The following is a 27,500-nucleotide window of genomic DNA, read 5'->3' on the forward strand; positions in this document are numbered from 1 at the left end:
CTCAGAAATATAAAATAAGCATTGCATATATAATGCTGGTGTATGAGGCTGATGCTGTATTACAGAATTGCTGTGAACTTTAATTAGGAGTGAAGAAATATTTTTGCGTGATGAAGTACAATAACGTAAGAGTGGCAAAACACACTGTGATTTGAAAATGAAAATCCAAAGGAAAAAATGTGCATCAGTTTTAAAAATATCTAAATAGGATTACCCTAACTTTAAAATACAAATGTGAAAAAATATATAGCTGAAACTTTTAGCAAGCATTTTTTTATTTATATAATATTTATTCATATAATATTCTATACTTATATATTTTTCTTCCTTCAAAAGGAATTGTATTTTAAAAACCAGACTGAAAATGTAATTTCTAATTATAATTACTAGAAGTTTCATACTGCTATATAGTGAAGCAGAAGTTCACTTATTTGTTAACAATGTACTAAAGATTTAGAGAAAAATAAATACCAAGCATTACAAAAAGTACAAAAAGTAGAGGTGGCTGATATTAGTTTTGCAATAATATTTACTTACAGTCATAAACATAGATTATAAAAGTGATTCAGTGAAATAAAATGACCAACATTTCCCATTTCCTTTCGGGAATGTGTGTGCTATTGAGAATATAAAATTTGTGCGATGGAAATGCTAGATTAGTTTACTATTCACTTGGGGAAACTGCATCCATTCATGTCTTTTACTAGTTAAGAAAAGACTTTCCCATGCTGAGTGTTAGAGGGAACATATTCCCTTTGCTGTTCCATGCAGCCAAGATCTTTTCCCCCATGGTACCTTACAGTCTATTTCACTTTAGTTTTTGCAGCTAAGAAAAAAAAAGTTATAGGTGCCTGTATAGTCACAAACGATTCAGATTTTCATAGCAGTTCCTAAATTCAGATTCAATTCTTTTAATAGCCTGCTTTTCTGTACTTGTAGATAAGGTCAACTAGCCTTTAGCTCGCTAGACAAGAGGCAAGAGGTTTTGCAAGGTAACCGTTCACAATTTCTTCCTGAAGAACTGAAAAGCTTGAAAGCAGTCATCTCTAAGAACCCACAGAGCCGGACAGGAATAATTACAGCATCTTGTATTCGGAGCTTGTTTATTCAAGTGTCCCAAACTATAGAACACAGAGATCACTCCACCCATCAGTGGAAGAAGGCACAAGGATAGATAGCACTAACAGTGCTCTGCTCCGGATCCATGCACAAAATGAGGAATATTCCTCTCGCTGAAGCTACAAAGGTCGTTAAAGAGTCTGCAGTTGCCAAGCAACACCCAACAGCATCATCTGAAACAGCCTGGGTGAACTCAGAGCACGCCGGCTGAGCTGGAGTCACCAAAGTGAGAACTCAGGCTCCAGGCACGGGGGTGAATTTTATCACTGGGCCAGCAGAATTTAAAATCTCAATTTCAGGTTTTCTGTAGGTGACACTCACAAGAGTAAGTACGATCTGCTGAACTGGTGTGAAGGACATGATTTACAGGGTTGCTAATACCTTTTCAGGAAAACAGGTAGCACTGGCTGTGCTGACAAGGAGGCAAAGTGTGAGTTCCTTAAAAACATATTAAAACAAAAAGGAGAAAAAAAAAAAAAGAGAGTTGGACACATCACATAAAACATATTTGCCAACAAGGCTGCCTAATATCCCAGGACAGTGGAAACTGGCAGGCACAAGCAGGACTGCTGGGCTAATAAATACAGCAGCCCCTCTGCTGGCTCCTCCGCTGCTACACAAAGCGCCTCGCTGCCTCTGTGAGCTTGCAGCAGCAGCAGCACAGCTCTCATTGCTGCATCCCTGCCAGATGTTTTGCAGCTGAGCTCACAACGAGTTTCCTGCAGAATCAAAGCTGCATCAGCTGGTATCTGTAGAGCTCAGCCTCCAAAGAGTCAAAATTTGCTTATGAGGAATGGAAACTAGCATCCTGTTATCATGAAGCATTTATTTTTCAATAATATACAGGCAGGGGGTCTTAGAGATTTCTTGTTAATCCTGATAAAATGACTAAGTTATGTTTTCTTTTTCTCTAATAACATCCAATATAATACAATACTTGTAAAAACCTGTCATTTCTTGAAATTCCTATCCCAGACAAAAAACTGTCCATCTGAGAAAAGTATCTCCTGTCTTTCACTGCACAGGGCATTAAAGTTATTTTGTCGTATTGAGCAGGGGAATTACTTCCACTCATTGTGCAAGTGTAAGAAACCCCAAACTGCAAACTTTGATTCATACCCACAGCGCTCCCTTTCTGTAGTGTCTCCATGTCAGAAGCTCAAACCCCCTGCAATTCACCTCTCTACTTAGTTCTGTAGTAAGACTACTCCTCCTGATCATGAAAAGTGGATGACCACAAGATTAAGCCTTCCCAGACGTGCATCCTCAAAGAGAGAGGCACTCCTTTCACCTTCACTGCCGCACAGCATGTTGTGCTATCACATATATGCTCCCACTTGCTTCAACACAGATCTTTTAACATAACCATTTCGATGAATAAAACAACACCTATCCTTCTTAAAGGACTTATCAAAGCCAATAGGAACACTCCATTTTTGAAAGAAAAAAAAAAAAGTGGGGAGGATGCCATAAGGTAGAAGCACAGAAAGGGAAGCCACCCCCTCCAGGTTATCAATTTCATTTCTCCACAGTTCTAGGCAGTAATTTAATGGGAGCTCAGTAAGAGTTCACAGAACATTTGCTCCATATGCACAGACCAACAAAAATTTTTGTACAGAAAATGCATGATCTCTGCAGAAGCTTTCTGTACAGAAGCTTTCTTTAAAGAGGCTCATAAATACTTTGAAACCAGGTATTATGAAAGTGGCTAGCTTTTGTTATACAATCTTGTTTTAGGAAACTACATGAAAACTTATACTAAAAGAACATTACAGTTGTATGCTCAGCATTAAAAGAAAATAAAAAATGCTACAGCGGTATAATCGGACGTTTAACTTTCTCCTCTTGCGTGCATGCATCACAGCACATGCATCTAATTCCATAGTCATATACCATTTATCAAATAAAATACCAATTTTTTAAAAAGTTTTTGAATGTCAACTCTTGTAAATTGCTTATGAATAACTTCTATGGATTCTTTTACAATGCACACATACAACCCATCTCACTGCAAGATATTGAAGACTGTAGGGGATGTATGTTTAAGAAAACTAAAGAATCACTAACGAAGCAATATGAGATCATTATTAACTAGCATATAATCAACAAAAGACACATGAGATGAGCACCACAAGTAATTTCACCTGCCCATTCATATGGTTTCTGAGAACTTAATCTACAGTCCTAAGAGGGTGGGTTTTCATGGTGTAACATGGGAGATTTTGCTATGCGACCGCCCTACAGCCACTCTCACCCAACCAACTTGGCTGGCAAGCAGAAGGAAAACTGAAGCAGAAAAAAAGACTGTGGCTCTTTAACTAGTTCCAGTTGCTTCCAGTTCTAATAAGTGTCTGATGAGTATTTAGGTTGCTAAGCCTTTTAGGGGACTTTTCCTTTCTTGGTGAAATGGTTGCAACTCAACCGAGAAAAATTTCAAAACAGCAACTGATTTGAAAAGGCAATGCAGATAAGCGGTCTCACCATGGAGAATTCTAACAGACACTAGAGCAGCTGTGAAACAAACACTCAACATTAGCAATGCAGTGTTACCACTAAAAGGTTTCCCATCATTTGTTTTTCTTTATAAAGTAATACCTAAATACTGAAGACTAAGTTTTTAAATTTAGCTCCTAATTTAATATGCAATTACTGCTGCCCTGATGGTGTTTTAATGGCAATATATTTTTATTGGTGACTTCAAATGAACCTCATCTGATCACTTTAACCCTTCTCTCATCATGCTTTAGTTAATGACTCATTACCTGTAGTCACACCAGGGACATCTGTAAGGCTTTTCTCCAGTATGGACACGCTTATGTCGTGTCAGATGCGATTGTGTTGTGGAAGCGAAGTTGCACTCATCACATTTGAATGGTTTCTCTCCTAGAAGGTGACAAGAGAAGATATGCATTATCAATTTTCATCAACAGAAAAGGAAAACAAATCTAAATTTCTGGCAAACCCCTTGGGAGAGATTCTAGTCTGCGTATAGATCACAACAGCAAAAGAAAAAGAAATTTTCAAATACAAGGTATAAATTAGGAAATACTACTCTTAGTATGGCATATACACATCTGAAACCAGCTGACTTCCCATGCGGTGTTATAACAGCAAAAAAGGAAGAGAAAGAACTGCATGAAGCAGGGTAACCAAGTTACATGGGCCTTGTGTCATGAAAATATCTTCACCAGGAGAAAGGCATTCCTCTCACCCTGCATCTTCAGTTGAAGCTGGGCCCATACACAGAGTAGGAAGAAATCCTTTTGGAGACAGAAGGTGAGAAATCAGTCTGGAGCTTGCATTCAGTGCTCAGAAATGAATATGTCTAGGAATAAATTATCTTATTTTTTTTTTTTAAATATATCTCTGCTCCAACATTTTTAATGCATAAACTGGGACTAAGAATATGAAACAACTCAGTTCTCCATCCCCCTTCTCTTGCTTGCTATTCTTCTGTCCTTGTGAAGATTTTCTGAAAAGTGGGACAATTTCAGCAAAAAAAGTAAAAGGTTAATGGGGAAAAAAATAGACTAAATATTTTCAGAAGACTAAAATTCAATCTCTGCTGAATGTATAACAGCACTGAAAAATTCTAGAGGACTACTAATTAAAGAAAGATAAAGATCTCTACTCGAGCTTATAAGTTATTATGTAAAAAGAGTATTTTTCCATTCCAGTTGAGGGGTGGAGCCCTCTGAGAGCACTAAGATAACATCTCATGACAGATACACATACTGTGAAGCCCAGCTAAGACACCTGCATCCCATTTTTCCAACTAGTTGCACCAGAAATACTCTTAAAGGCTTAAAGGCACATATAATTACCACTTAGAGAGGAGACGGGTTTCTTTTTGTATGCAGAAGACAGAAGGCAGCTCCTAACATAGGCAATCTTGATCGTATTGTGGAAGCCTTCAGAAGTATTTATATCTTAAAGATTACATAAGGAATCAACATCCCTAGCTTAAGAAGTCTAATTAAAACTGCGAGGGACAGACACCTACCTTGTAGACTGTTCAGAGGTCTACAATAGGAGGCCTCAAAACTGAACCCTAAGTCTCTAAGGAGGCACAACCTGCAGATTTTCAGAGTGACAGCAAGAAACCCATCACCAGCAGAAGACACATGACTAGCAAAAGGCCGCTCCCAAGCAGCCATGCCTCTAAGCCGGATTTTCCAAGCCTGCTAAATGCACGAGACAATCAGGACTTCCAAAGGGACTTTGCCAGAATTCTGAGCAGACATAAAAATCTGCATTTCTCATTCCTGGAGACTGCTTTCTCCCCCTCTCAAGCAAAGAAGAAATGCAGGGTCCTTGGGCCTGAAAAGCCTGTAAGGATGGACAATGGAGCAGCTTCTGAAAGCTCCATGAAGAGCTGGAATAATTGCTTCTAGCAGCTGCGGCGGAGTATTTCAGCTATTATTTTTCACTTATTGTTTCATGGGACATGGAAAGGTTAAGGGGCAGGACACAATGCAGAAGCCTCTATGCTGGACAAATTGAGATTGCTAGAAAGTATGTCTTTCTGCCCCAAATGGGGTTTTCTTGTCAGACACTGACTCTCTGCTCAGGAGAAACTGATTCTCCCAACAGCCTGAATGGTATTGGCTTCATCTTCAATTAAACTCTCTGGGAGCCCATAGACTCCCTAGCAACACAACCTGTTCTTGCACCGAAGGTTTCCTGTGCCTGATTTATTTTACCTTCTAGCATCAGAGACAGCAACCTTCTCGAGCCCAAGTAGTACAGCTACGGGCATCTTAGGTAGCATAGATGCTTACTTTAAATTCTTTCCTTTAAAATGCATTTGAACCTTGCGAGCTTGCCCGCTTGCTAAAAAGCAGATCTGAACTACGCGTGGATTTTTATTTCACCATTTGGTAGAGGACGTGTTGGGGAAGGGCTGCTGCTGTGCTGGGGCAGGGCCAGTGGAGCTGACAGATGAGTGAGGGCCCGCGGAAGCCGGGAGGGCTCGCAAAGTCCATCGTGACCAGAAGAAAAATGATAATCCTTGCCCACTGCTCCAGGAAGTTTCTCCTCAGGAAATCCTTGTGGCTAACTGCTCCTGTCAAGTGGACGATGTATAAATTTCACCTGACAGAAAATACATCACAGCAGTACCACACAACAGAAGCCAACTAAACTGGGGAAAAAAAATGACTGCCTAGGATGGCCTATAATTCTTAGCAGCTGCACAAGGGGAATAGTATTTATTTTTACTGAAAAATTAACCAGGTTGGTATGTACATTAGAAAAAATCTAAAAGATTAGGTATTTCTCTGGGTTGAGGGCAGGGTTGGTCTGAAGAGCTGTAGCAGCAGTAGTTTTTACTACTCATATTCTTTTTCTTCATTATCTTCAGAAGAAAACGTTCTTTATCTCTTTGTGTCCCAATTTTCCTTCTCCAATCCCTGCCCCCAGACATTTCAGCCATCGAACTTCATTTGACTTTTATACTGGCTGCCACTAAACAGTCCAGAAGGATTCTCTCTCAGCCCTAGTCAAGGATCTAATTAATAGAAAACTGTAATCACAGAAATCAAAAATGCAATAATGACAGCATTTTAAAAATAATATTGCATGTAATAATTATAAAACAGTGTATCAAAAAATGTGGGAGTATGGACAAATTCTACCTATCTAGAGATTAAAAAAAAAAAAAAAAAAGCCACCAGCCCTTAGAAGTACGGAAAACTTCTTCATGCCTCACAACTTCTAACTCTATCATCAGTAACAAACCCATGAAAGAGAAGGACAGGTGCCCCAGAATGCCCAGGTGGTCGAAAAGCTCTATGGGACAAAAAGGAAGGACACATCTTCCAAAATAAAGGAGCAAGTATCTATGTGTGTTTTTTGTTGTTGTTTTGTTTTTAACATAAGCACTTTCAAAAAGCATGATTTCTAGCTATAGCATCACAAAAGAAGAAATGGCTTTGCTTTTTTGACAATACCGTGAGCAACCTCTGAAGTACTTTAATTGTCTAAGTCACCTGACACACAAAATTTCAGCTCCAACAAAGCTTGCAAAAGAAATCAATAAAAGGGTGAAATGGTGGGGAGCACTACTCTGTACATAACAGGCAGTTATTAAGCTGGTCAGCCTCAGCTCTGCACATTCTACTACTCTTAAAAAATCATGACTAAGGCTTTTTTTCCTCCTGCATCTCTGAAAATGTATCCTTCAAATTCTGCACTGATTTCTTTAAGCATCCGTCTTATCTTTTCATCCCAAATTACAGCTTTCCTTTTCTTTCTTCCTTCCTCTTTTCTCTTAAATTACCTCTTTTTAGTTCTCTGTCTTTGATGATGAGCTTTTCAGGACACAGAGCATACCTTGCCGTAATCATAAATTTCTATGTGCAGTTATGTTCTCAACATGTAATTTTTAGAAGAAAAATGAAATAACACAATAACAAAAATTACAAATCTTGGTGATAGATGCTTACTTGTGGGTGGCAAAGTGAAGATTTTATTTACAATCTTGACTGTCCAGACAACTTCCACTCATAAATTATACAAAGCATTTATATGAAGATCCAGCTTTTATATAAATGAAGGAAAAAATAAATAAATCTAATGATGCCTTCAATTTAAAAGTCTTCAGTGACTAATCAGAATCTTAGCAAGATGGAAGAAATTTTCCTCAAAAGGAAACCATTGCTCTAGGTCCTCTTTGTCTTTCACAGGATGTGCTACGCAGGACAGAAAGAATCCCAGAAGTTTTATTTGTCCTAAGGAATGAGTAGACCTCGAAACGTGACCTTCTGCTTACAGGTTACAGGTGTTTTCTTCTAGTTTTTGTTGAGACTGTTCCCTGTAGGGACACTTACAGGCTTGTTAACGAAGACTGAAATATATTGAAGCAAATGCTATTTGCTTTTAGTCTGGTCATATTTTTTTGCATATGAGGCATACAAAAATAACTACATCCTTAATTACTTTTTGTTTGTTTGTTTATGACAAACCCAAAGGGGAGGAAAAATGATCTACTTGACAATTTCTCTTAAGCAGAGAGAAAGTTTTTAAGATACCCAGGGTTTGGGTGTCATTTGTGGCTAGAAGTTTGCTTGAATTAAGTTCTACTCTGTGCTGAAAATGTTGGCACAAAGCGTAATGAAAACCAACACAGATCCTCTTCAAATTTCACCTCGTGTCTTGTTGAGAAGATCGGTAAGTCGTCTTAGCTGTGCTACATATTCTGTGGTATTCAACACTATTACTTTTTTAAGCTGTGGTGGGGAAGTTGAAGAGATGAGGATACACTGTACATTAAATTCAATGCTGAGTAATGTAACTACACATTAAAGTCAAAGAGCAGCTCACATGAGAAATAGAAACACAAAGTGAGTCACTCATCTGGATAAAAACACATATATTATTAAATTTTCTTTCTTTATTACATTGACCTATAAATGTCTTGAGAAGCGCAAGATTGAAATGAGTGAGTAGAACCGTTCATACAGCGATCTGTATGATATAAGCCACCATCTTCAAAAAGTCATGAAAATATTTGAACGGAGACACAACCTGCTTATGCATTTCCAGAGGTTCAGGGTAACCCCCACAGAGCTGCCGTGTACACTAAGTGTACTTACCCTCTAACACTCTACTACTGTAATGGACTTCTGTGATTCCCAGGAAGATGCCACCACAAATGACCTGAGAAGCAACTGTGGCTTGCTATTGTGTAAAAGATGAGGATGGGGATTTTGCAATTTGCAGGAGTACTAACTAACATAAAAAAGGAGGTCCACACAACAGAACACAGCTTGTGACTGATCAGCACTGTTGGAATGATCCACTTCTGACAGCACAAAATGGAGGTTTTCTGGGAAAAAAATGTAGAAGAAACTAAAACTACAGTGATACGGAAATGAAGTCAAACAAAGAAGGAGAGCAGAACAGTAACAAGAACAACAACAAAAAACAACAACAAACAAACACATTTTAAAATTAAGAATTGTTTTCATGTTTTTATTTCAAGCCAGAAACAATTCTATTTTCTTTTTTCTTTTTTCCCCCTGTCATTTTATAGTTGATTCTGATTAAGGCAAAGTATTTAAAATACATGATACAGCACGTATGTTTCACGCATCTTTTATGGTGGGTGATTTAGAGCTTATTTACTATTTTTTATTTAAAAATTCTGATAATCACTTAAATTCTTTGTAGAATTCAACTCATTCTAAATGCAGCCAACACAGAAATTTGCAACATTATTTATTTTCCTGTCTTAGGGCAGGTTTTGATTTTTTTACCGAGACAAAATAGGAATTAATAATCTGGTTAAAAATAATCTTGTCTAAAAAGAGAAGAAATAGAGTAAGAAGCAGGAGCATCAAAAGTCTAAGTGGCCAGTCCTATAGCCACTTCCCTTCTTGTGTCAAATATCTATCAGAGCAGCTGAACGTTTCTCTGGGGGTGTCAGGACACCTCAGACCTTGAGGCTGGGATGAGAGGAGGCTTGTTAAGCTGGTCAAGACTCCTCAACTACCTCTGAGGATTTGCTCATTTGCCCTTGAATCAAAGGTCTCTGACAGGTGATAGAAGTAAATCTTGGATTGGAGGATGTTCTCTGTCAGCCCCCTCGACAGTTTGTGTTACAGTAGGGAATTATTTAAGCCATTTAGACCATTTTTGATACCTATCCCTTTCAAACCTGACTGTAATTTGCTTTGGCATTCTGCTCAGGGAAAATTGTGTCAACTGGGGACACAGAAGAAAAAATACAGGTACAAAGAGGAGTGCATGCAGCTAAGAACTGAAATAAAGTTGTGCACTGGATGAAAATACAAGGGAACCCATGTAAGCGCAACAGTGCAGACAAAGGTGGATTGTGTCATTCTCCTTGAAACAAATAGAAGCTACAGATAATTTTTCTGCTAAAGAATCATCTCTGATTGTTTGTGCCACAGAGGCAGATAAATGCCAAAAAGATAGATCCCTCTGCCTCTGAGATACTGTCCTGTATAGTATAAAGTTAATAGCAAAGTAATAACGAGCCTCCAGTCCTGACATAAAATATAAAGTTATGCCTGCTAGACGCAAGCTTCATGATCTATAACCTGTGAATCCCTGTGATCATAGCACAAAAGCCTCTACCAAACTGGCAAAAGAAGGGCAAAACACCATCCAAAATGTGGACAGCTTTTCACGAGGAACATACAATTTTTCAGCCTAATTTTAGACATAATCCAGGAAATACTAAAATATGTTTTTCTACTAGCTTGTGGCCTATTGATACAAAACCCATACATATATAACCTATGATAAGGGTTTACATTTCTGATACACTAGATACGTACTCACATAAAAGGTAAAGAGAAGACGTGTAAAGACAAGCATATCCATTTGTTCCACTTTTCCATTCTGAAATCATTGTTTACCATCTGTGTGGCTGCACTCACTGTGAGTCCTACACATGATCCCCGTGTACCCATGGCAGGCCAATAAAAAGCAAAAGATAGTTCCCATCCAACTGATTACAATGATTTATGTCTACTAAAAATAACATAAAATAATTTTCAATCTCAGCCCAGATTTGGTAAGCTTCAGTCAACGTGTGAAAATTCTTCAAAGTTTCAGAAAAATGGACACAATTAGTTACAACTGAAGCACACAACTTTTATTCCAGTGGTTACAATTGCTCATTACCATCCATGGACTGCACTACTACTAAACCTATTATGCTTAAATGCTTCTTCTTGGACATTTTAAAAATACAAACGTTACAGTGAAGGGGAACTGACTGTGGCAGTACTGTATCACAAGTGTATGTTCCTTGTTATCGGAAGAAAAAATCAGAAGTATGATTATTAGTTAGAATTACAGGAAAAAAAAATGGCCTTTCATAGTTTATACAGAGAACAAATCCTTTCAAAAGTATTTCCAGATCAACACCAAAATCCCCACCTTTCTGCAAGCATCAGACTTCCTCCAAATATGGTTGCCTTAATAAACTGAAAACGGGGTCAAAAGAATGGCTTCAGGCTCTCAAGAAAGAGAGTAGCTGCTCTCCAGGAAATTAAGCATTTTGATGGTAAGTGTCCTGAATTAGGATTATTCAGGGATATAATAAAATCTCCCACAGAGATTCCTTTGAAAAATCCATGGAAAATTCATGATATAACTACAGCTTCTCATTTGTTAGCTATTTCTTTCCAGTGTACATTAGACAATGGTCACTTAACTCACACAGCAATTCCTGATACTATATTATTCTCATGCTAGTCAGTAAAACAAAAACTGCAGTGGTTTAAGCAGTAGACACTTCTGCCTCTGTTTGAACAAAATCTATTCAAATAATCAAATACTAGGAACTGCTAAAAACCACAATTAGGGTAAAATGTATTAATAAATGTTTAATACTTAGACTTTTTCTGGTCTTCTGAAGCTAAGAACCAATTTAATTTTATCTGATATTAAATTTTTATAACAAGGTGGTAGGAAAGCTTTACTAATTCTGGGAGATAAATCCTGCTTTACATGCTAACAGTGTGGTAACTTTTAAAGTAGCATCTATTAATTACAAACTATCTTAAAATTACAAAAGGGCAAATGAAACAACACTAGCTTTCAACATTGTCTCACTCCAAAATAATGGATTAATCTATATGTAGCCTCTAACTTTCACCCAGGGACATTCTAGCAGACTCTTGCAAAATCTTCACAGTAGGTAATCTATTTGGGCCTTGGAAAAAAAAAAAAAAAAGTATACTTAGTGTTCATTTAAAAAAGAAAACCAGTCTTTACAATTCTACTTTCTTTAGAAAAAACACCAAAAATACCCCCAAACACAATTATTCAAACTCACAGCTAACATATTTGATGCAGACCTTGGGCACACAGATTCTACAAAAATGAAGAAAAAAAAAAGGCAAAGTAAACAGTGAGCCAATGTATTATTTGTGCTGTAATGTGCTATTTGACTTGCTTTACTCCCCAGTGTAGAGGGACTGCCTTGCTGGAGAAAATATACCAGGGAGTAAAGACAGTTTTACTGACCTGTGTGTTGCCTCCGATGCTTGGTGAGGGCATGACGTGTCCCGCCGGCAAAGCCACAAAGGTCACAGAGGAACGACTTCTCGCCTGTTGCAACAATAAACAGATGAGGGACTGCGGAGGTCACAGATCATTAAAACATATCTATCAAGGCTTTCAGGGTTACTAATTCCTCCAATCAAATGTTTCCATGTAAATATGTCAAATGGGAATGAAATTACCACTGCGGTTTATTGACTGTGATAAAATCTGAAAAGCACCACTGAACATAATTACATACTTGTCAGACCCATAAAAATTAGCTTTATTATCAATGGAATGGTTTTGTACAACTTCATTTCTGTTAGATGTCTTCCAGATGGGGCTGCTTTATGCACTTGAACAGTTTTTATGCATATCCTGATTTTTTACAATTCCCATACATCTGGCCTTTCTGTGCTGAGTAAAGATTGCCTGGAAAAAAAGTTAATATACTGTATATATGATTCTGCTTAAATAAAATATATTGAATTTACTAACAAATTACGGATACTGAGAAATTTTCAACAGACTAGATCACAGTCATCTTTAGTTACCTTCTCTTTATTAATAAGTATTAAATTATTTTCTTGAATATATTGAAGAGCCCAAGCAACAATAAAAGCCACATTATTCAATACCAGTGGCAATTCAGTTCTGTTTATGTTTCTAAAGTTTTCATGACATAAAGAAAACAGGTCTGGGGATTGCTACTGAAATTGCAGCAGAACTCGTATTGTTCATCTTCAAATGACAAATCTTCATTCCAAACCTCTGGAACAATTTGAGTGATCTTGGCAAGCTCACTACTCATTAAAAGTGTGTAAATGCTCTCTTTATTTTTTTATTTTTTTTTTTAAACAGAAGCTAAGATTTCGCCCTGTTGGCTATAAATAAGGTCTATCATTTCACAGCAATATTTTTACTCAGAATGTACTAACATGCAAGGCAATTTCATCCCATAAAGGCCACGTGGAAGTTCATTATGGATTAATATTGCTAGCCTCAGATATGGACTCAATAACCTCAGATAAGACTGAAATTAAAAAAGTATTTTTAGAAAAGAGTCATGTTAGTCCTTTGGAGCCAAATTGTCTCCTTTTGCAGTAACGCTGGAGAGGGGGCCTGTGGGGCAATGATGCTGACTTCATTGAAACTCAGAGTCTCCTTCAGATTCTTCCCTGTTGGGAAGGAAATTCGGTTTCTACAAAAGATGCCTGGGTTAAGAGGTCAAGTGTCAAATTGCTATGTCCTCCTGTGAAGATGGAGGGGTGGAAACCTCCAGGTCGTTTATTCCCACATAACCAGCCACGCCGACTTTCTAGGGAAGCACTGTGTCTTCGGGCAGCATTACTATAAGCAAGAGACCATCTCATGAGTGGGTTGGCTCCCCAGGCAGCACCACAGGGACCGGCTGCTCTCTCCCATCCACTGCTACCTCGAGCCAGGCCCATGGGCACCCCAGCTCCCCGTCAGACTTAGCATGGCGCAGGAGGCCGGGGCCCTGTGCTGTGGGGAGGGATGCAATTCCTTCCAGACATCCAAGGCAGCCTGAACCCTGCATTAAAATGGGTTCTTAAAGACTCTGATTAACCTCTACCAGGGAGCTAGGCTATGAAATATGAGCGGCACACATTAATTTTCGCTTCAAAATAGGGTGAAGTGAAGCATTGTTTTATAGACCCAAATCTGATCATGAAAACCACAGATGGAAATTTCCACAGAATCGTAGAAATATACAGGCTTTGGAGCTTTTCTGAAAATTTGGTCCATCGATGAGAGTATCATAAGACAGTATCTAGGTACAAAACATTTTTGGTGCTTCCTTTCACATGTCAATTCTAGCCATCAGTGATTATAACAGATTAAAGCTCGAAACAGGAAAAGCAGAATGAAAATCCATACTAATAATCTCTATCTGCTTCACATGAAAAATGCATACATCCTAACTGATATAACAAATTCTGAATTTTACTGTAAAATGTTCGTCAGTATTATTACTGAGGTAATACGTAATTGTTACAATAGATTCCTGCATAATCTTTTTCTTCCTTTTTTTTTTTAATCAGATCTTCACTGTATAGCACTTCAGTTCATCAAAATATCAAAGAAAAGGAATAGAAGGACTATACATATTGCTTAATTATAATTAAATATTAATTTAATTAATTAATCGATTTTAAGTATAAATCTTTCTAACTAGCTCTAATGCCTAACACCCCAGCATAAAATTCACACTTTTAAGTTAAATGCTGTTCCATGCCTACCAAGAAATTGTTCATCATCTATATATTGTCATAAATTAGCTCATGTTGTGCTTAACATCTCAGAGCAGACTTCAGTATGGCCTGCAGCTTCCTACACTAATGAGGACGCAGAGTACCCATAGCATCTTTGCAAGCCTACGAATTTACCGGATATTTTGTATTTGGGCTTTTGGAACAGCTTTCTGAGCCACAGAGAAATGATTCTAAACCAAGCAACAGCTTTAAAACAGGGAAATCGATCCATCCTATGAAATTATATGACAGTTAAATACTCCACACTCCTCTAGATCAGATATGGGGGCTCTCATGAAGGAACAACACTTGAGCAAGTCACTTAGGCCTGGATCTGAAAACACCAGAGTGAAGGAGATTTGGCCCTTTTTTTAATCCTAGGAAAGAAGGTGATGCATTTAATTTCCTGCAACATTCATTTTTAGACATATTAACAAAATAATGACCTTATTTATGTGTATCTGTATGTATGTACTTTGTGTATGTGTGTATGTATCGCGGTATATGCACAAATACATATATCCATACAAACACACACAGAAAACTTCATTAGGTGCGACTTTAAGTTCAACTGTGCAGTATTTCTTAGCCCTGAAACTTGATGTGGGTTGAATCCCTCATATCTGGACATAATATTTCATTTGATATTATGGGCATGTATTGATACACAGATGCATTTTACATGCCTCTGGATATGCTTAACAATTTTATCATTCCCACTTCAGAATTTGTGACTTTTTAACTTTTAGGAAAATGTAAAGGCAATATTTCACCTGCTGTACAGGGGGCTGATCTAACTTGCCATGTTTATATGATAGCAGAAATGCAATAGAAAATGGTCCTTTTCTTAACAACTTGAATTAGTTTCAAGTGTGCCATTTTGCATTCAAATGTAGAAAGACACGGAAACCAATCCTTTATTTTCTATTAGAAAACAGCCACTGTCCCCTATCTCTCATTATGGTGCAGACTACAAGACCTAACAACAAAAATCCATATTATTGATCTAGCCAAGTCTCCACAATTATTCTTTAGAAGGAAACGCCGACGATAAATTACATCTGCACTGGCTTTTCATCTGCTGTTCGATATAAGTGATCTCTCAGGGCAGGCTGGAGACCTTAAATCGTCAACACCCTTGTCAAAGAAGCTAAGGAGGCCTGGGCTTCCCACAAACAGCTTTGGAGGAACTTTTAACCTACAGTTTCTAGCAATAGCACAGATTTTTAGAAAATAGGGATGAAGCTGTTCAGGAATAATAAACAAATATTTTTATTTCAAGTGAAAACACAGCATTTGATCTTTGTGGGAAAAAGGCCAGGCTGTAAGCGTAGCATGATTTTTCTAGGTCTCTTTTCCACTTTCCCAACCACACACATGTCTAAGTTGCTCAAAGAGCTCAGATAATGTAATGTCAACCTTATACCGCTTTTCTTTATGTACTATAATTATATGAAGCCTAATAGAATTTCAAAATCTGCATTCCATACATTTATTTCTTCTGAAACCAATGTCACGTATTGGTTGTATGAAAAATGATATTTACTGTTATTAGCACTGAATTGTATTTTTAAGGACTTCGGCATATTTCACAGGCACTTATTTTCTAGACACTGCACTTGTCACAGCTTAAATTTTATTTAACTTCAAACCTAGAATTAACAATGCCTGTTCCCTTGCTAAAGGTTTTGTATAACTTAAATCAATTAAATTTAAGCACATATTTTACAAAAATGCTCACTTGACCCATCTGAAATACATCGGCAAATTTGAATTTTTTTTAAAAAGTAATTATAGTTCTCTGAAGAAAAAAAAAATCAAGCTTGTATTTCAGAGGGTATTTTACTTGAGCACATGCAGTGCCACACACACACAAAGACTGCAAGGAGAGAAAAGGATTCCCATTAAAAATAACGAGTGCTGAAGAGCTTATTACTTCTGCTGTTTCCTTTGCACCTGTATCCAGTTAACCAAGCTTCTTTACATAAAGCCTAATTTTTTTGGTTGATAGCAGCTCTATCCATCATTTAAGTGGTAAGTGAAGGACCATCACAGACAATGCTACGAGGATGTGTACTTGTACGTGTGTTTTACTTCACTAAAGCAATGAGCTACGTTTGAACGATCCACCCAGAAGCGCAATTAACGCGCTCTCGGATGCCAAAACAATAACTTCAAGTGTTGCAGGAGAGGTGGGAACAGGCACCCTCCAAAAATGAAGCCGTTTCGCTTATTAGCACGGGGGCAGTCGCTCCCTTCCTGCTTTCTCCATCCGGACCTCTGTCTGCCCCCACAGCCCCGGGGAAAAACACGCTGCAAACCTGTGTGAGTCCTAATGTGGTCTTTCATCGCCGAAGCCGTGAGGAAGGAGTAATGGCAGGTGGGCCAGGTGCACTTAAATGGCTTCTCCCCCGTGTGCAGCTTCATGTGGTTGTTCAGCGCCCACTTCTCCGTGAAGCTCCTGTCACACAGGTGACATGTGAATTTCCTGGGCGGGTGAGAGAGGAGGAATTAAAAGCAGGCAACATGCACAAACCCAGCGAAGAGGCATGTTTTTAACCCGAAGCGTGGTAAATGCACAGACTTTCGTGAAGAGAATTGCAGACCGGGTCTGTCATGTCTGTATAACCAGGCATTGATTTTTCTGTCGAGGCCTGGCACTTCAGCCATTTATTCTCTGCTTTGCGGTTGGGCCCAACGGGTTTGAAAAATTCTGTTACAGTCCAGTCACCCCTGAGGCAAATGTGAGAATAGATTTCACCTGTGCAGGCCTGCGCCACTTATCCAGGGCACGGGCTGTCAGAGCAAAGGCTAAATGAAAAGCTATCCATACTAAACTACTCAGACAATCACACCGTGCGGTGCCATGCCGCCGCCGCCGCCGCCGCGCGGGGTGAAATACTGCTTGTAATAACGCCCTGGCGATAATAAACACAAACTGCTTCGCGAAGAAAATGTGTGCGTGTGTGGCGGGGGGGGGGTTGGTTCGTTTTTAAAAGGGGCTACAAAAATGGAAGTAAGTGTTTTCTGATGATGTGTTCTCTTCCCCAGCGCTACCACAGGAAACATAAAAAGATCCCAGTCGTGGCACGGGGGGGGGGGGGGGGGGGAAGACAAGGCAATTCGGTCTGCTGGGCAGAGCCGCCCCAGCTCTCTGCCATGAAGATAACTTCATACCAGCATGCAAAGTGAGCTGACATCGAAGGAAACCCTGTTTCATCTCTGCGTTTTCATGCTGTGATTTCTGTTAGAGCAGACGCTGCAATTTAGATGTTTGTGTTTTACAGCTCTAACACAACAACTGAAAGGGTTTTGTCCCCCTTTCTCATTTTCTGCTGTCAGCATCAAACTGCACCTTCGCATTATGCCTCACCTTCTTAAATATAACGTGTATTTTTATGCTGACAAATTTAAAGAAGAAATTAACAAAGAGATCTAGCCACAAATAATCTTTTATTATCATCTTGCATGACGCTTTTAATGTTTCTTCATGTTTTGCAGGAATAAAATTACTGTCCCCTGCTAAGAAAAGGGAATATATGTATAAAGTATACAAAAAACTAGAAATACAGAACCAGAAGAGTTGCCTAAAAAGATAAGAGATAAATCTGTGTATACATAGGTATCTCAATGTAGACAATGTAAAGCATCAGGTAAACTTTACTATGGGGGTAACCAGCTCGACCTAATCGTATGTGTGAGTTTACTTACTTAGCAGGTATAGAAGCATGCTACAGGGTTATTGTTACAGCCCAGTTAATTCACCACCACCACCACCACCACCACTGAGCAGTGAAATACACATTATGACACTGACGCTATTATTTAAGCGTTCGGCATTATACTGTAAAAATTCTCTTTCTTATTTGGGAAAAATCCATGCAGTCAGGGGTGCTGCAAGAAGCGTCTGTTCTGCAGAGGACACACAGATGCAGTGCAGGTCAGGAGGTGATGACAGAGAGATATGACCACGGTGTCAGTAGGTCAGGTTTATGAGGAGAGTATAGATTTCACCTCTTTTGCCTACCTACACCATAGAGAACAGGTCATTTGGCCTCCGTACAACCAGAATGAGGCTTCTCACGTTTAAGAATATTTAGAGGTAAATTTTGTGTATTTCAGAATACTCAGTGATATTTCTGTAAAGATGGTTTGTCTGATCCATTGATAACCACAATTTTCAACAGCAAATGTGCTAGCATAAGAAATGCTTCTATTTTCACTTGTCTAGACTACTTTTCCCTTGGTTGCATTGCGAGGTCCATCTTTTATGCCAGCCTTATCAAAGATGCATTATTTCTGGCAAGTTGCAAGCAAAATGATGAAATCAGGTATGCTGCTGTCCATAATTTAGGGAAAAGCTAGATGTTTTAATAAAGTAATGCCACAGTTTGCACTTAGTGTTTTTGTTTGTTTGTTTGTTTTTTCCCAACTGCAGTACAAATATAGCAATTTCAATGTATGTATAAGATTGCTAACTAAAGATTTCTTTAAAGGACATATTTAAAAATGAATTAACCATGTTTAAGCAACCTATTTCAACAAATCCTAATTTTTCCCACAAAGCTATTTTCACAGAGAGTGGAAGAAGACTTGTGTGCAGTTCTGCTATATCCCAATGGTAAATATATATATATATATATGCTGCATTGAAAGCAGACTTTCAAATTACTATACCACTTGATCACTGCTTAGTGGCACTAGCGAATGACAAATATAGCTAAATACTTCCAAATGCACAGTAAAAAAATATCATGTCCGTATATCTCCCTGACAGGTCTTCATGCATTTCACATTTCAAAAGCGTGACAGGGATCTTATTTCTAAGATAAATTCCCCTATCTACTTATTTCCTCGTGTATTTATTGTGGATCTAACCTTCTACTACAAGAAATAAATAAGCAGGTTAAGTAGATGCTATCTTTTAACAAATAGTTTCTCCAGACTGTATTACAACTTTATGAATGACAAAATAAATCCCTCATTTTTAAATCCACCAAGACGTACATTTAACAGTATTGCACCTATTGAACCTCAATGTGTACTCTATTATTCACACACAATAAAAATGTTAAAATAACACTGAGAGTCTGTCTTTGAAGTGACAAAAGCCAGAAAAATCAGAATTAAAGCTGCAACTCCATCTCTAACTAAGCCCTGTGTGTACCTTTGGTAGCAGTCCAAATAAGGTTTCTGACCTTTCCTAAGCAACCTTTTTATTTTTTTATTAGTCTTTTTCTTTTCTTTCCTCTTTTTTTTTTTTTTTTTTTTTTGGATCCATCACCTTTAAAGAAAGAAGGATACAAAACGACCACAGGAAGCTTCAGTGATGACAGTTATTTCTATCTGTCTCAGGTTCAGAGATACCAGAGCAGCTGAGGGTCTTCAATTTACATATTTTTTAAATAAACAATTATTAAATTAATCAGGCATTTTTTGTTTCTTTGTTTGCAGACGTTATTTTAGCAAGTCTGTATTGCTCATTTCCAACTTTTGCAACAGAATTTTAAAGCAAGAATTACTGATCGAAATTTATAAGAGTATGTTTGCATTTTCATGTACCTTGAATCATCTTGTTCAAGCACAGACACCAACAGTACTGCTGCTGATTTCCTGGTGTTTTGCACCCACCAACAGTTAGTAAAAGCCCTTTTAATCATTTTTTTTTAGACGAAGAGGTGGCAGTATTGCCAGTTGTCACAAACTGGTCGGCAGCAGCAGCAGCGGAGTGTAGTTTACACAGCATGTAAATGAACGTACCAATCCAGAGTTTAACTAGGAACGTTTTGTTTTGTTTGCTTGTTTGTTTGTTTTCTCCCTACAGGATTCCTGGTTCATTCAACACACAAAATGCCCCTGCTGTATAAGCATCACTTGGTGGAGAAGGTTTTGCCTGTCAGAATATGTTTCACACAGTTTTCACAAGCAGACTTTTTCCACATTTGGAAAGTAACCCACATCCCTGAGCTCCACGTTTAATTTTTAAATCCCATGCTTCCTTACAGAACAAGCAAGAAAAGCAAAAGAAACTAATTTAAAATTGTTGAAAAAATAACACAAGCTTTTGCATGATTCATCAACGGGGCCAACATAACCTTCTCCCACCATTCATAAAAGAGAAAACAGCAATCCTTTACCTGAACCAACAGAAGAATGGGGCCCTGCATTGGATTGCACAAAAAGTTGCTGATGGCACAAAAAACACCATGTCTCAGGTTAAACTCACATTTCTGTATGAAAACATACACTGCAATTCATCAGCTCTTCTGTCCTTATATCCCTGCTCTCTCTACCTTCAATTAGCTTTTCCTGATCATATGTTTAGTCATCTTTTTATTAAAGTCCTCCATCTTAGCACACATTTGTGCCATCTGTGTATACATACGTTTTAGATGTGTATATATATATACAAATATATACATGTATACATACATTTTAAAATGTAATTTTACCACTAAACTGTACCTGTTCAGTTTTTTGTTTGTTTGTTTTTAATTGAGTGCCAGTAAATTACTAACTAAAGATGTTGAAACATCCAATTTTCCACCAAAAGCGATACTTAAAGGAAAGAATTACGTAAAAACAAATGCACCTTGGAAAACTGAGCCATGTGTGAGGTAATGTATCACATTCCCGAAGAAAAAACAAATGAAGTAGGGTACATTCAGCCAACGCATCAGAACTGATATGGAATCTATGCCATATTCTGTAAAGTCTCTCAAAAATGACACTGAGGGGCTCTGCATTTATTGGCACTCAAATATCTTTAGCTCTGAGGGAAAGAAGTGTTTTCACAACTGCCATCACCTCAAGTCTCGGTCTTAAAATAAGATTGTTCTGTGACTTGTGCATCAGCAATAGGTTACACTCATCAATTTCTGACCTTTGCTACAGCTTTGAAATACCACCATTTTCAAATTTACCTGTCCTAACACACTAAACTGAATGCCTTGTTTCACAGAAGTGACAAAGTTGGCCCATTGCCTTCAACATGGAAGCACAGCAGAGGAAAATGTAGGCCTGGATTTACGCGTTGGTGAGCAAACCTACGGGTGAAATACAAGGTAAAAGAGCTTGCACCTGCTTCTTCCATATCTCCACCATCTCTGCAGTATAGTTTGAGGTAAAAAGTCATTAAAATTTAATCTTCTTGTTTTTACAAGCTTTTCTGCCTCTGAAAATTGTCATTACTTTGTTGAGGTGCCAGATCTTATTTTTACATCACTGCTTTTCACAACAGAATCACACTTTACATTTCTATCTTCCAAACTAAAAACATTTTAAAACATAATCAAGTATAAGGGAGGTAGGACTAAAGGTTACTTTGTGTGAGGAAAACAGCCTTATGAGCCAGCTGAAAGACATGATGCAACCACCAGACACAGTCTCATGATTCCCATTGTATTCATTAAGGCATAATGGAAAGTTTAAAATTTATCATCTTCCACAATGTTATAATATTCTGTCAATTTGGTAACATCAATCTTGCTGAAGAGCTTTTTATAACATACGCTCACTTAAAATAGCATCACAGCCTACTGTTTAACGCACATAAAGGTATGTTTCATTAACACTACTCTCTGAGTTTTTACTAGGACAAATATGTAATGCAGAAAAAGTGAACATCTGCGTGTAATAGTAGAGCTTCAAACGCTTTTATACCAATAAAACTTAGAGTTGCATTCGAACACTTTCTTTTTTCTTTACCTAGAGGAATCTAGAACATATTATTGGAATAAAAACTAATAACAACCTCCTGAATTAGCACAATCTAATGAAACAGTGCTACAAAGTGGGCTTTTTTTTTTTTTTTTTTTTTTTTTCCTTTCAGTTCCATTACCTTTATCACCAGTTCCCCAGCATATATTTCTCAGTTGTGACTACAGCGCATGCTACTTAATCACTGAGGTTTTAACTTTTGGTCTGCCCTGGCTAAGTTTATCCACATTATGGAATATCTCATAGATTTATATTACATTCTGAGGGAAAAAATGATAGAAGGGTTTGAATTGTAGAAAATAAATAAATCTACCGGGTAAGTAGATTTAAGCACAAAGCCTGTGGCCTTCAGGCACAGGCAGAACAGAGGAACAAAACAGAACTGCAATTCAATAAATTAAACAGAATGGGACTCATCCACATGTTTTCAAACACAAGTCTTTAATTTTTAGGAGTAATATAGACTGTATTGGAGTTTAGAAGATCAAATTCAAACCACTAAGATGTGCATGATCGTAAATATGGGTTCTGCTATCAAATGTTGGCACATTTTTCTTGAAACAGAGACACAACTACCTTGAGATAGCACCATGTATGTTCCAAAGGTTGTATCAAAACGCCACTTGCATCCTTAGGACATCTCCAATGACCAGCGTCATCAGAATAACATTCACCCTATGTACTGGTGGATGCCTGATAAGCAATGGGATTATTAATTGTGAGCTAAATGTCATCGTTCTCTCTCAGACAAAACAACCATTTATGTAAGAGTTGATGTGTTAATCTCATGCTTCTTTGCAGGAGCAGACTGCTAAGAGACAGCTTCACAGCACACAAAGTTAATAGTTTAAGCCTTCAGAGTTTTCCCGTGAAAAGCTTCCCCTTCAGGACAGAAGTCTAACTTGCTCTAAGAATCAAACTAAACTGTCGTCTAATCAGTAAAACATCTCCTTCCCACTTCTGAGTAATCCTATGTTCAAATATGTATGATTTTAAAATACAAAAAAAAAAGTCATCTCTGTATATTCATCAAATGCTGGAGAAGAACAGTATTTCTCTGCAATCGCCTGATTTGTCAGTTCTCACATTTATGATTTTTCTACCATGTTAAATGCTTCTATCCTTTGCATCCAAAATAACCCAACAGCACTTAATGGCTAAATACCACGAGATGCCAACTCTAAGAAGTTACTCTGACCCACAATTAATTTCCAACTCTACTAAATTATTTTTAAAAATATATATTTTTAAATTCTACAGGTCTTTCAAAAGTGATGAAAAATACTCTTTCGCTGACAAAATAAAGGGAACACAATGAGTTTAATTTAGGTCACAGTGACATCAGAAAGGTTTATTTATTGCCAGCTTTGTTGCATCCAACAAAGCTTTAATCTGTGACATGCTGAAGCTTGTAAAACAGCAAAGTGGTATGGTATCAGAGAAAGTACACCATGCCATATATTTCTAAAAACGTCTGGTGTCAAGCACATTACACTCAACAACATCATCAAGAAGAAAGAGGAGGGATTTTCGGGGGGTTGTTTTTTGTTTTCAGTTCACATTTACAGCTGAAACAGCCTTTGAAAATTCCTATAAAGGCTTCACATACTGAGAGACAGCTGTTTTTATGTAGTCAGAGATGATGAGAGAACAATGTTTTTACGAAGCTGAAAATCAGGGCAGACCCTAGGTTTTACAGAGGAAAAGGGTGAGAATTGAGGCTTGCTTCCATAAACTGCCGAGCTCATCCAGTATCAGGAAGATGCATTTCAGTAGAACAGAAAAGTGGGAAAATTGGAAGATTTCAGCACTTAGGGGACAAGGGGTTCCATCAGGTGTTACGGGAAACAAAGGAGTGCAGTGGCTGAGGAGTCAGAAATTGCACTTTTATGAGCAAGCCCGCTGTCCAGCCATGTTTGGCTGACTCCCTGCAGCCCAAAGTCTTTTGGGAGCACCTTGGGAACTTCTAAGCCATTACAGACAGATAACAAATAGGGTGGCACCAGGGATGTGAAACTGCTGAGAGTAAGGCTTTTTGCAACTGCTTCACTTGCCTAAAGGATGTTCCTTTTTAATTTTTAGCAAACACATATTGGAGAGTACAGAAAGGGACTATGTATTTATAGTTCAGCTATTTCTTAATTATGTTTAACATATGCTACCAAGCTTCAGACTTCTATTCTCAGAGTTACTGAAATCCATACACCAGCAGTAGTTTGTATCTAGTGAGTACATTTAACCTGAGTTCAAGCATCAACATGAAAATTTCACCAGCTTGTGAGAAGTCCAGATTACACTGTTCATTCGTCAACCTCCTCAGAATGAGCTAATTCTAACACAGAGCCATTTGCAGTACAACCTACTGCCGCAATGCTTATAAATAGATAAATAAAGACTTTGATTTTGACAACTTCCCTTTAAAGGTATTCTCTAAAAAAAAAATAAATAAATAGTTCCACCACTACCTCAACTAATAAAAATTGATTTACTATGGATGTGTGGCTAGTGTACTTTTTTAGATTGAGAAGAAAGAAAATACCCTTAGAGCTAGAATAAAAGATATATTAAATAAAGTCCTCACAAGTTTTGTGGTTTTATATTTGTTTGGTTTTGTTTTTAAATCAGACTGCTCAGTTAAATAGCTATTTTAAAGGAAAAGATTAAAACTTAAGATTTTTAAAAATATGTTCAATTGGTGATTTTTTTCTTTAATCTTTGCTGTTTTTAATTTAGTTTCACATGAAATCATATCTCATAAAATAAACCTGTCACTTACAACAAAATTCAAAAAGAAAAGCAGAAAATCCCCTAAAGGAAAAGTAAGACTATACGCTGAAAATAACATATCACAGACCTGATAAAAATTTAAAACAAGAAAACTGGCAATATGCCTTTTATTTCATCTCTGCAGTTGGAAACTTACTACAGATTGATTTTTACAAAGTTGCTTATTTTGGTATTATATTTAGACAAATATCTTTATAGTTCTTTAAGAGAATAACTGTTGGTTTGTGATTTTAATATGTTCTAGGAATAAGAGTCCACAGTTGTCAGAGCAGAGCAATACCAACTTACATTATGATTTTACTGACATCAGTAAAATATCAGACAAACTCAGTTTGACTCAAATCAGCTATAAGCACTATTTTTTCTAAACCTAATATTATTATAATGCGATTTTTCATTATTAGTCCAATTCAACTTGTATTGAAGTCAATGAGATTATGCTGAGTTCTATAAGTATTAGATCAGGCTCTATGATGATGCTACAGCTACGACAAAATGAGTCTTGTCAAAAGGACTAAGACAAAGTACATCAAGCTTATATTGTTAACAAATTATCAGTGTATTAAAAACAGAATTCCCAAATTCTCATTTACTTTTCATCTGTTTGTTTATTGCATCTCAGCTCGTATAATCAAAATAACCGCTCATTTTCATTTTACATGAGTGGTTTCAGTCAATTTTCTTTTAAGGGTTCTGTCCACAGGCATAACATTCAGAACAGTTTGCCAACAATACTGGAAGATGTTTAAGCTCAAGTAAAATATATGCCTTACAATTTTGCTTATATTATAGCAAGGGGAAGACTAATACCAACTTTAAGATTTTACAGTACTTACACAAAACATATAGTTTAACTTTGGTCAACCCATCAAGACATTTTTTAATATGTGGTTTTTGCAAGATTTTATTCTGATTTCCTTGTGAATTTGGCAAAATATGATATTCAGTTCAACTGGTATTCAGTTGGCATAAAATGCTGAATTAGGTTGACTTCATATTATTTGTGATAATACCATAGCCACAGTACAGTGCGAGATGCTAAGACTGCTATAATTGTTTTAATATAACATGCAAAATGTTGCACATGTGGAATACAAGAATTGCGAGCAAAGAGGAATATTATACGTCTGAGAAAATAATGAAAATCTTGCTAAAATTCATGGTCTTTTTAATATCACACATTTTGCTAAAATGCCAAGTGATATTCAGAGTGCTGTGGTGAGTCTTAAATCATATATATTCTGTCTACTGTAAAAACTGCACATTTAAAAATAATTAAAGCCAATATGTCTAAACTACAACATACAAACTGATGTACAATCTCATTAAAACGTACTGAGATTTCTGTAGAAAGCATCCCTGGATTCGACAGGAAAAAATGTCTACTTGGGAGTATTATATAGTATTTATCACTATTTTAATGTAATGTTTATCACTAATGTGCCAGCAGAAGCTTTCTTCTCAGAAGGTTAACTCTTCGAAATTAAACAAAAATTAGCACATGGAAAGTGCTTAATTGTTGTTCTCTTCCTATTTTTAAATGGAGGAGGTGCATAACATTACGAAGATATGCATGTATTTTTAATTAAGATAGTATCATTTGAGGTTGTGATTCCTAAGCCAATTTACTATTTCGAAATGCAGTTCTCCTTCTAAATATAAACACAAGAGGAGCAGAGCATTGTTGCACAAATCATTATGCTTTTAACAGCTGTTCATTTATGGTCCCTATCATTTTGGAAACAATAGGAACATGAACAATTGACTTTCTGCGCAGAAATGTATTCTTCTGCCAGGTATCTTCCCCTAATAGGTCAAGTTTCTGTTATATCTTACCTTCTTGTGACCTGCAGATTAATTTTCTCAATATCGTTCCTGTGAATTCTAAAGAACTTTCATTATTATTTTTAAATAATTGGCACTACTTTTTTTTCTTTTTTTTTTTTTAAAAAAAAGTGCAACAGAAATTGCAAGACCACTGAAGTCTAAGATTCAAATAAGTATTTCCATTTTCGATAGTTTTATCCTAAATCTTCACATTGACAAAACAGTAGATTTTCAGTACAGGAGATTACTTTTATTGAAACTACATTTCAGATGTATTTCAATCATATTTTATTACCCTTTAAAATTAAATGAAATCAGAAGATTTAGGAGATTAAATGCCATTAAAAAAGATTACACTATCTTTCCTATTATGATGTAGTTTTCTTTCCAAGTTTTCCTTTCCAGTCTACCCATACCAAAATATGTCCCTGCCAACAACAAAAAGGTATTTGGTAAATTTAGATCACGGACTGACTGTTATAGCTACAGAATAGCTCTGAAACCATTCCTGAATAACAATTTCCACGATACAAATATTGTACAGTTGGCCATAGTTGATGTAAAAAATGGGATATTTTTCCATGTAAGGTCGGGTCTGATGCAACATCAGCACATGACAGTGCCATCAGTGATAAACCATTATCAGCCTCTTCAAACTTCGGAAAGAAACAAATCTCATTCTCAAATACGGTGACAGTGAAACTAACACAGGTACCCAGAAAATATGCACAGTTTTTTCTAACACTCTCT

At 37.2% G+C, this 27,500-nt stretch overlaps 1 protein-coding gene across 2 annotated transcripts in view; it reads right to left on the reverse strand.

The window, feature by feature from the left end:
* ZNF407 (zinc finger protein 407) overlaps positions 1-27,500 on the reverse strand; it is a 336,175-nt gene that overhangs the window by 121,997 nt on the left and 186,678 nt on the right. For both annotated transcript variants that reach the window (XM_035317944.1, XM_035317943.1), the window contains exons 5-7: positions 16,739-16,905; positions 12,124-12,207; positions 3,882-4,002 (exon numbers count right to left, since the gene is read on the reverse strand). In XM_035317944.1, the coding sequence (XP_035173835.1) occupies positions 3,882-4,002; positions 12,124-12,207; positions 16,739-16,905 (372 nt within the window). The remainder of the gene's footprint in view (positions 1-3,881; positions 4,003-12,123; positions 12,208-16,738; positions 16,906-27,500) is intronic.

This window comes from Oxyura jamaicensis, chromosome 2, assembly GCF_011077185.1.
Source record: "Oxyura jamaicensis isolate SHBP4307 breed ruddy duck chromosome 2, BPBGC_Ojam_1.0, whole genome shotgun sequence".
NCBI lineage: Eukaryota > Metazoa > Chordata > Aves > Anseriformes > Anatidae > Oxyura > Oxyura jamaicensis.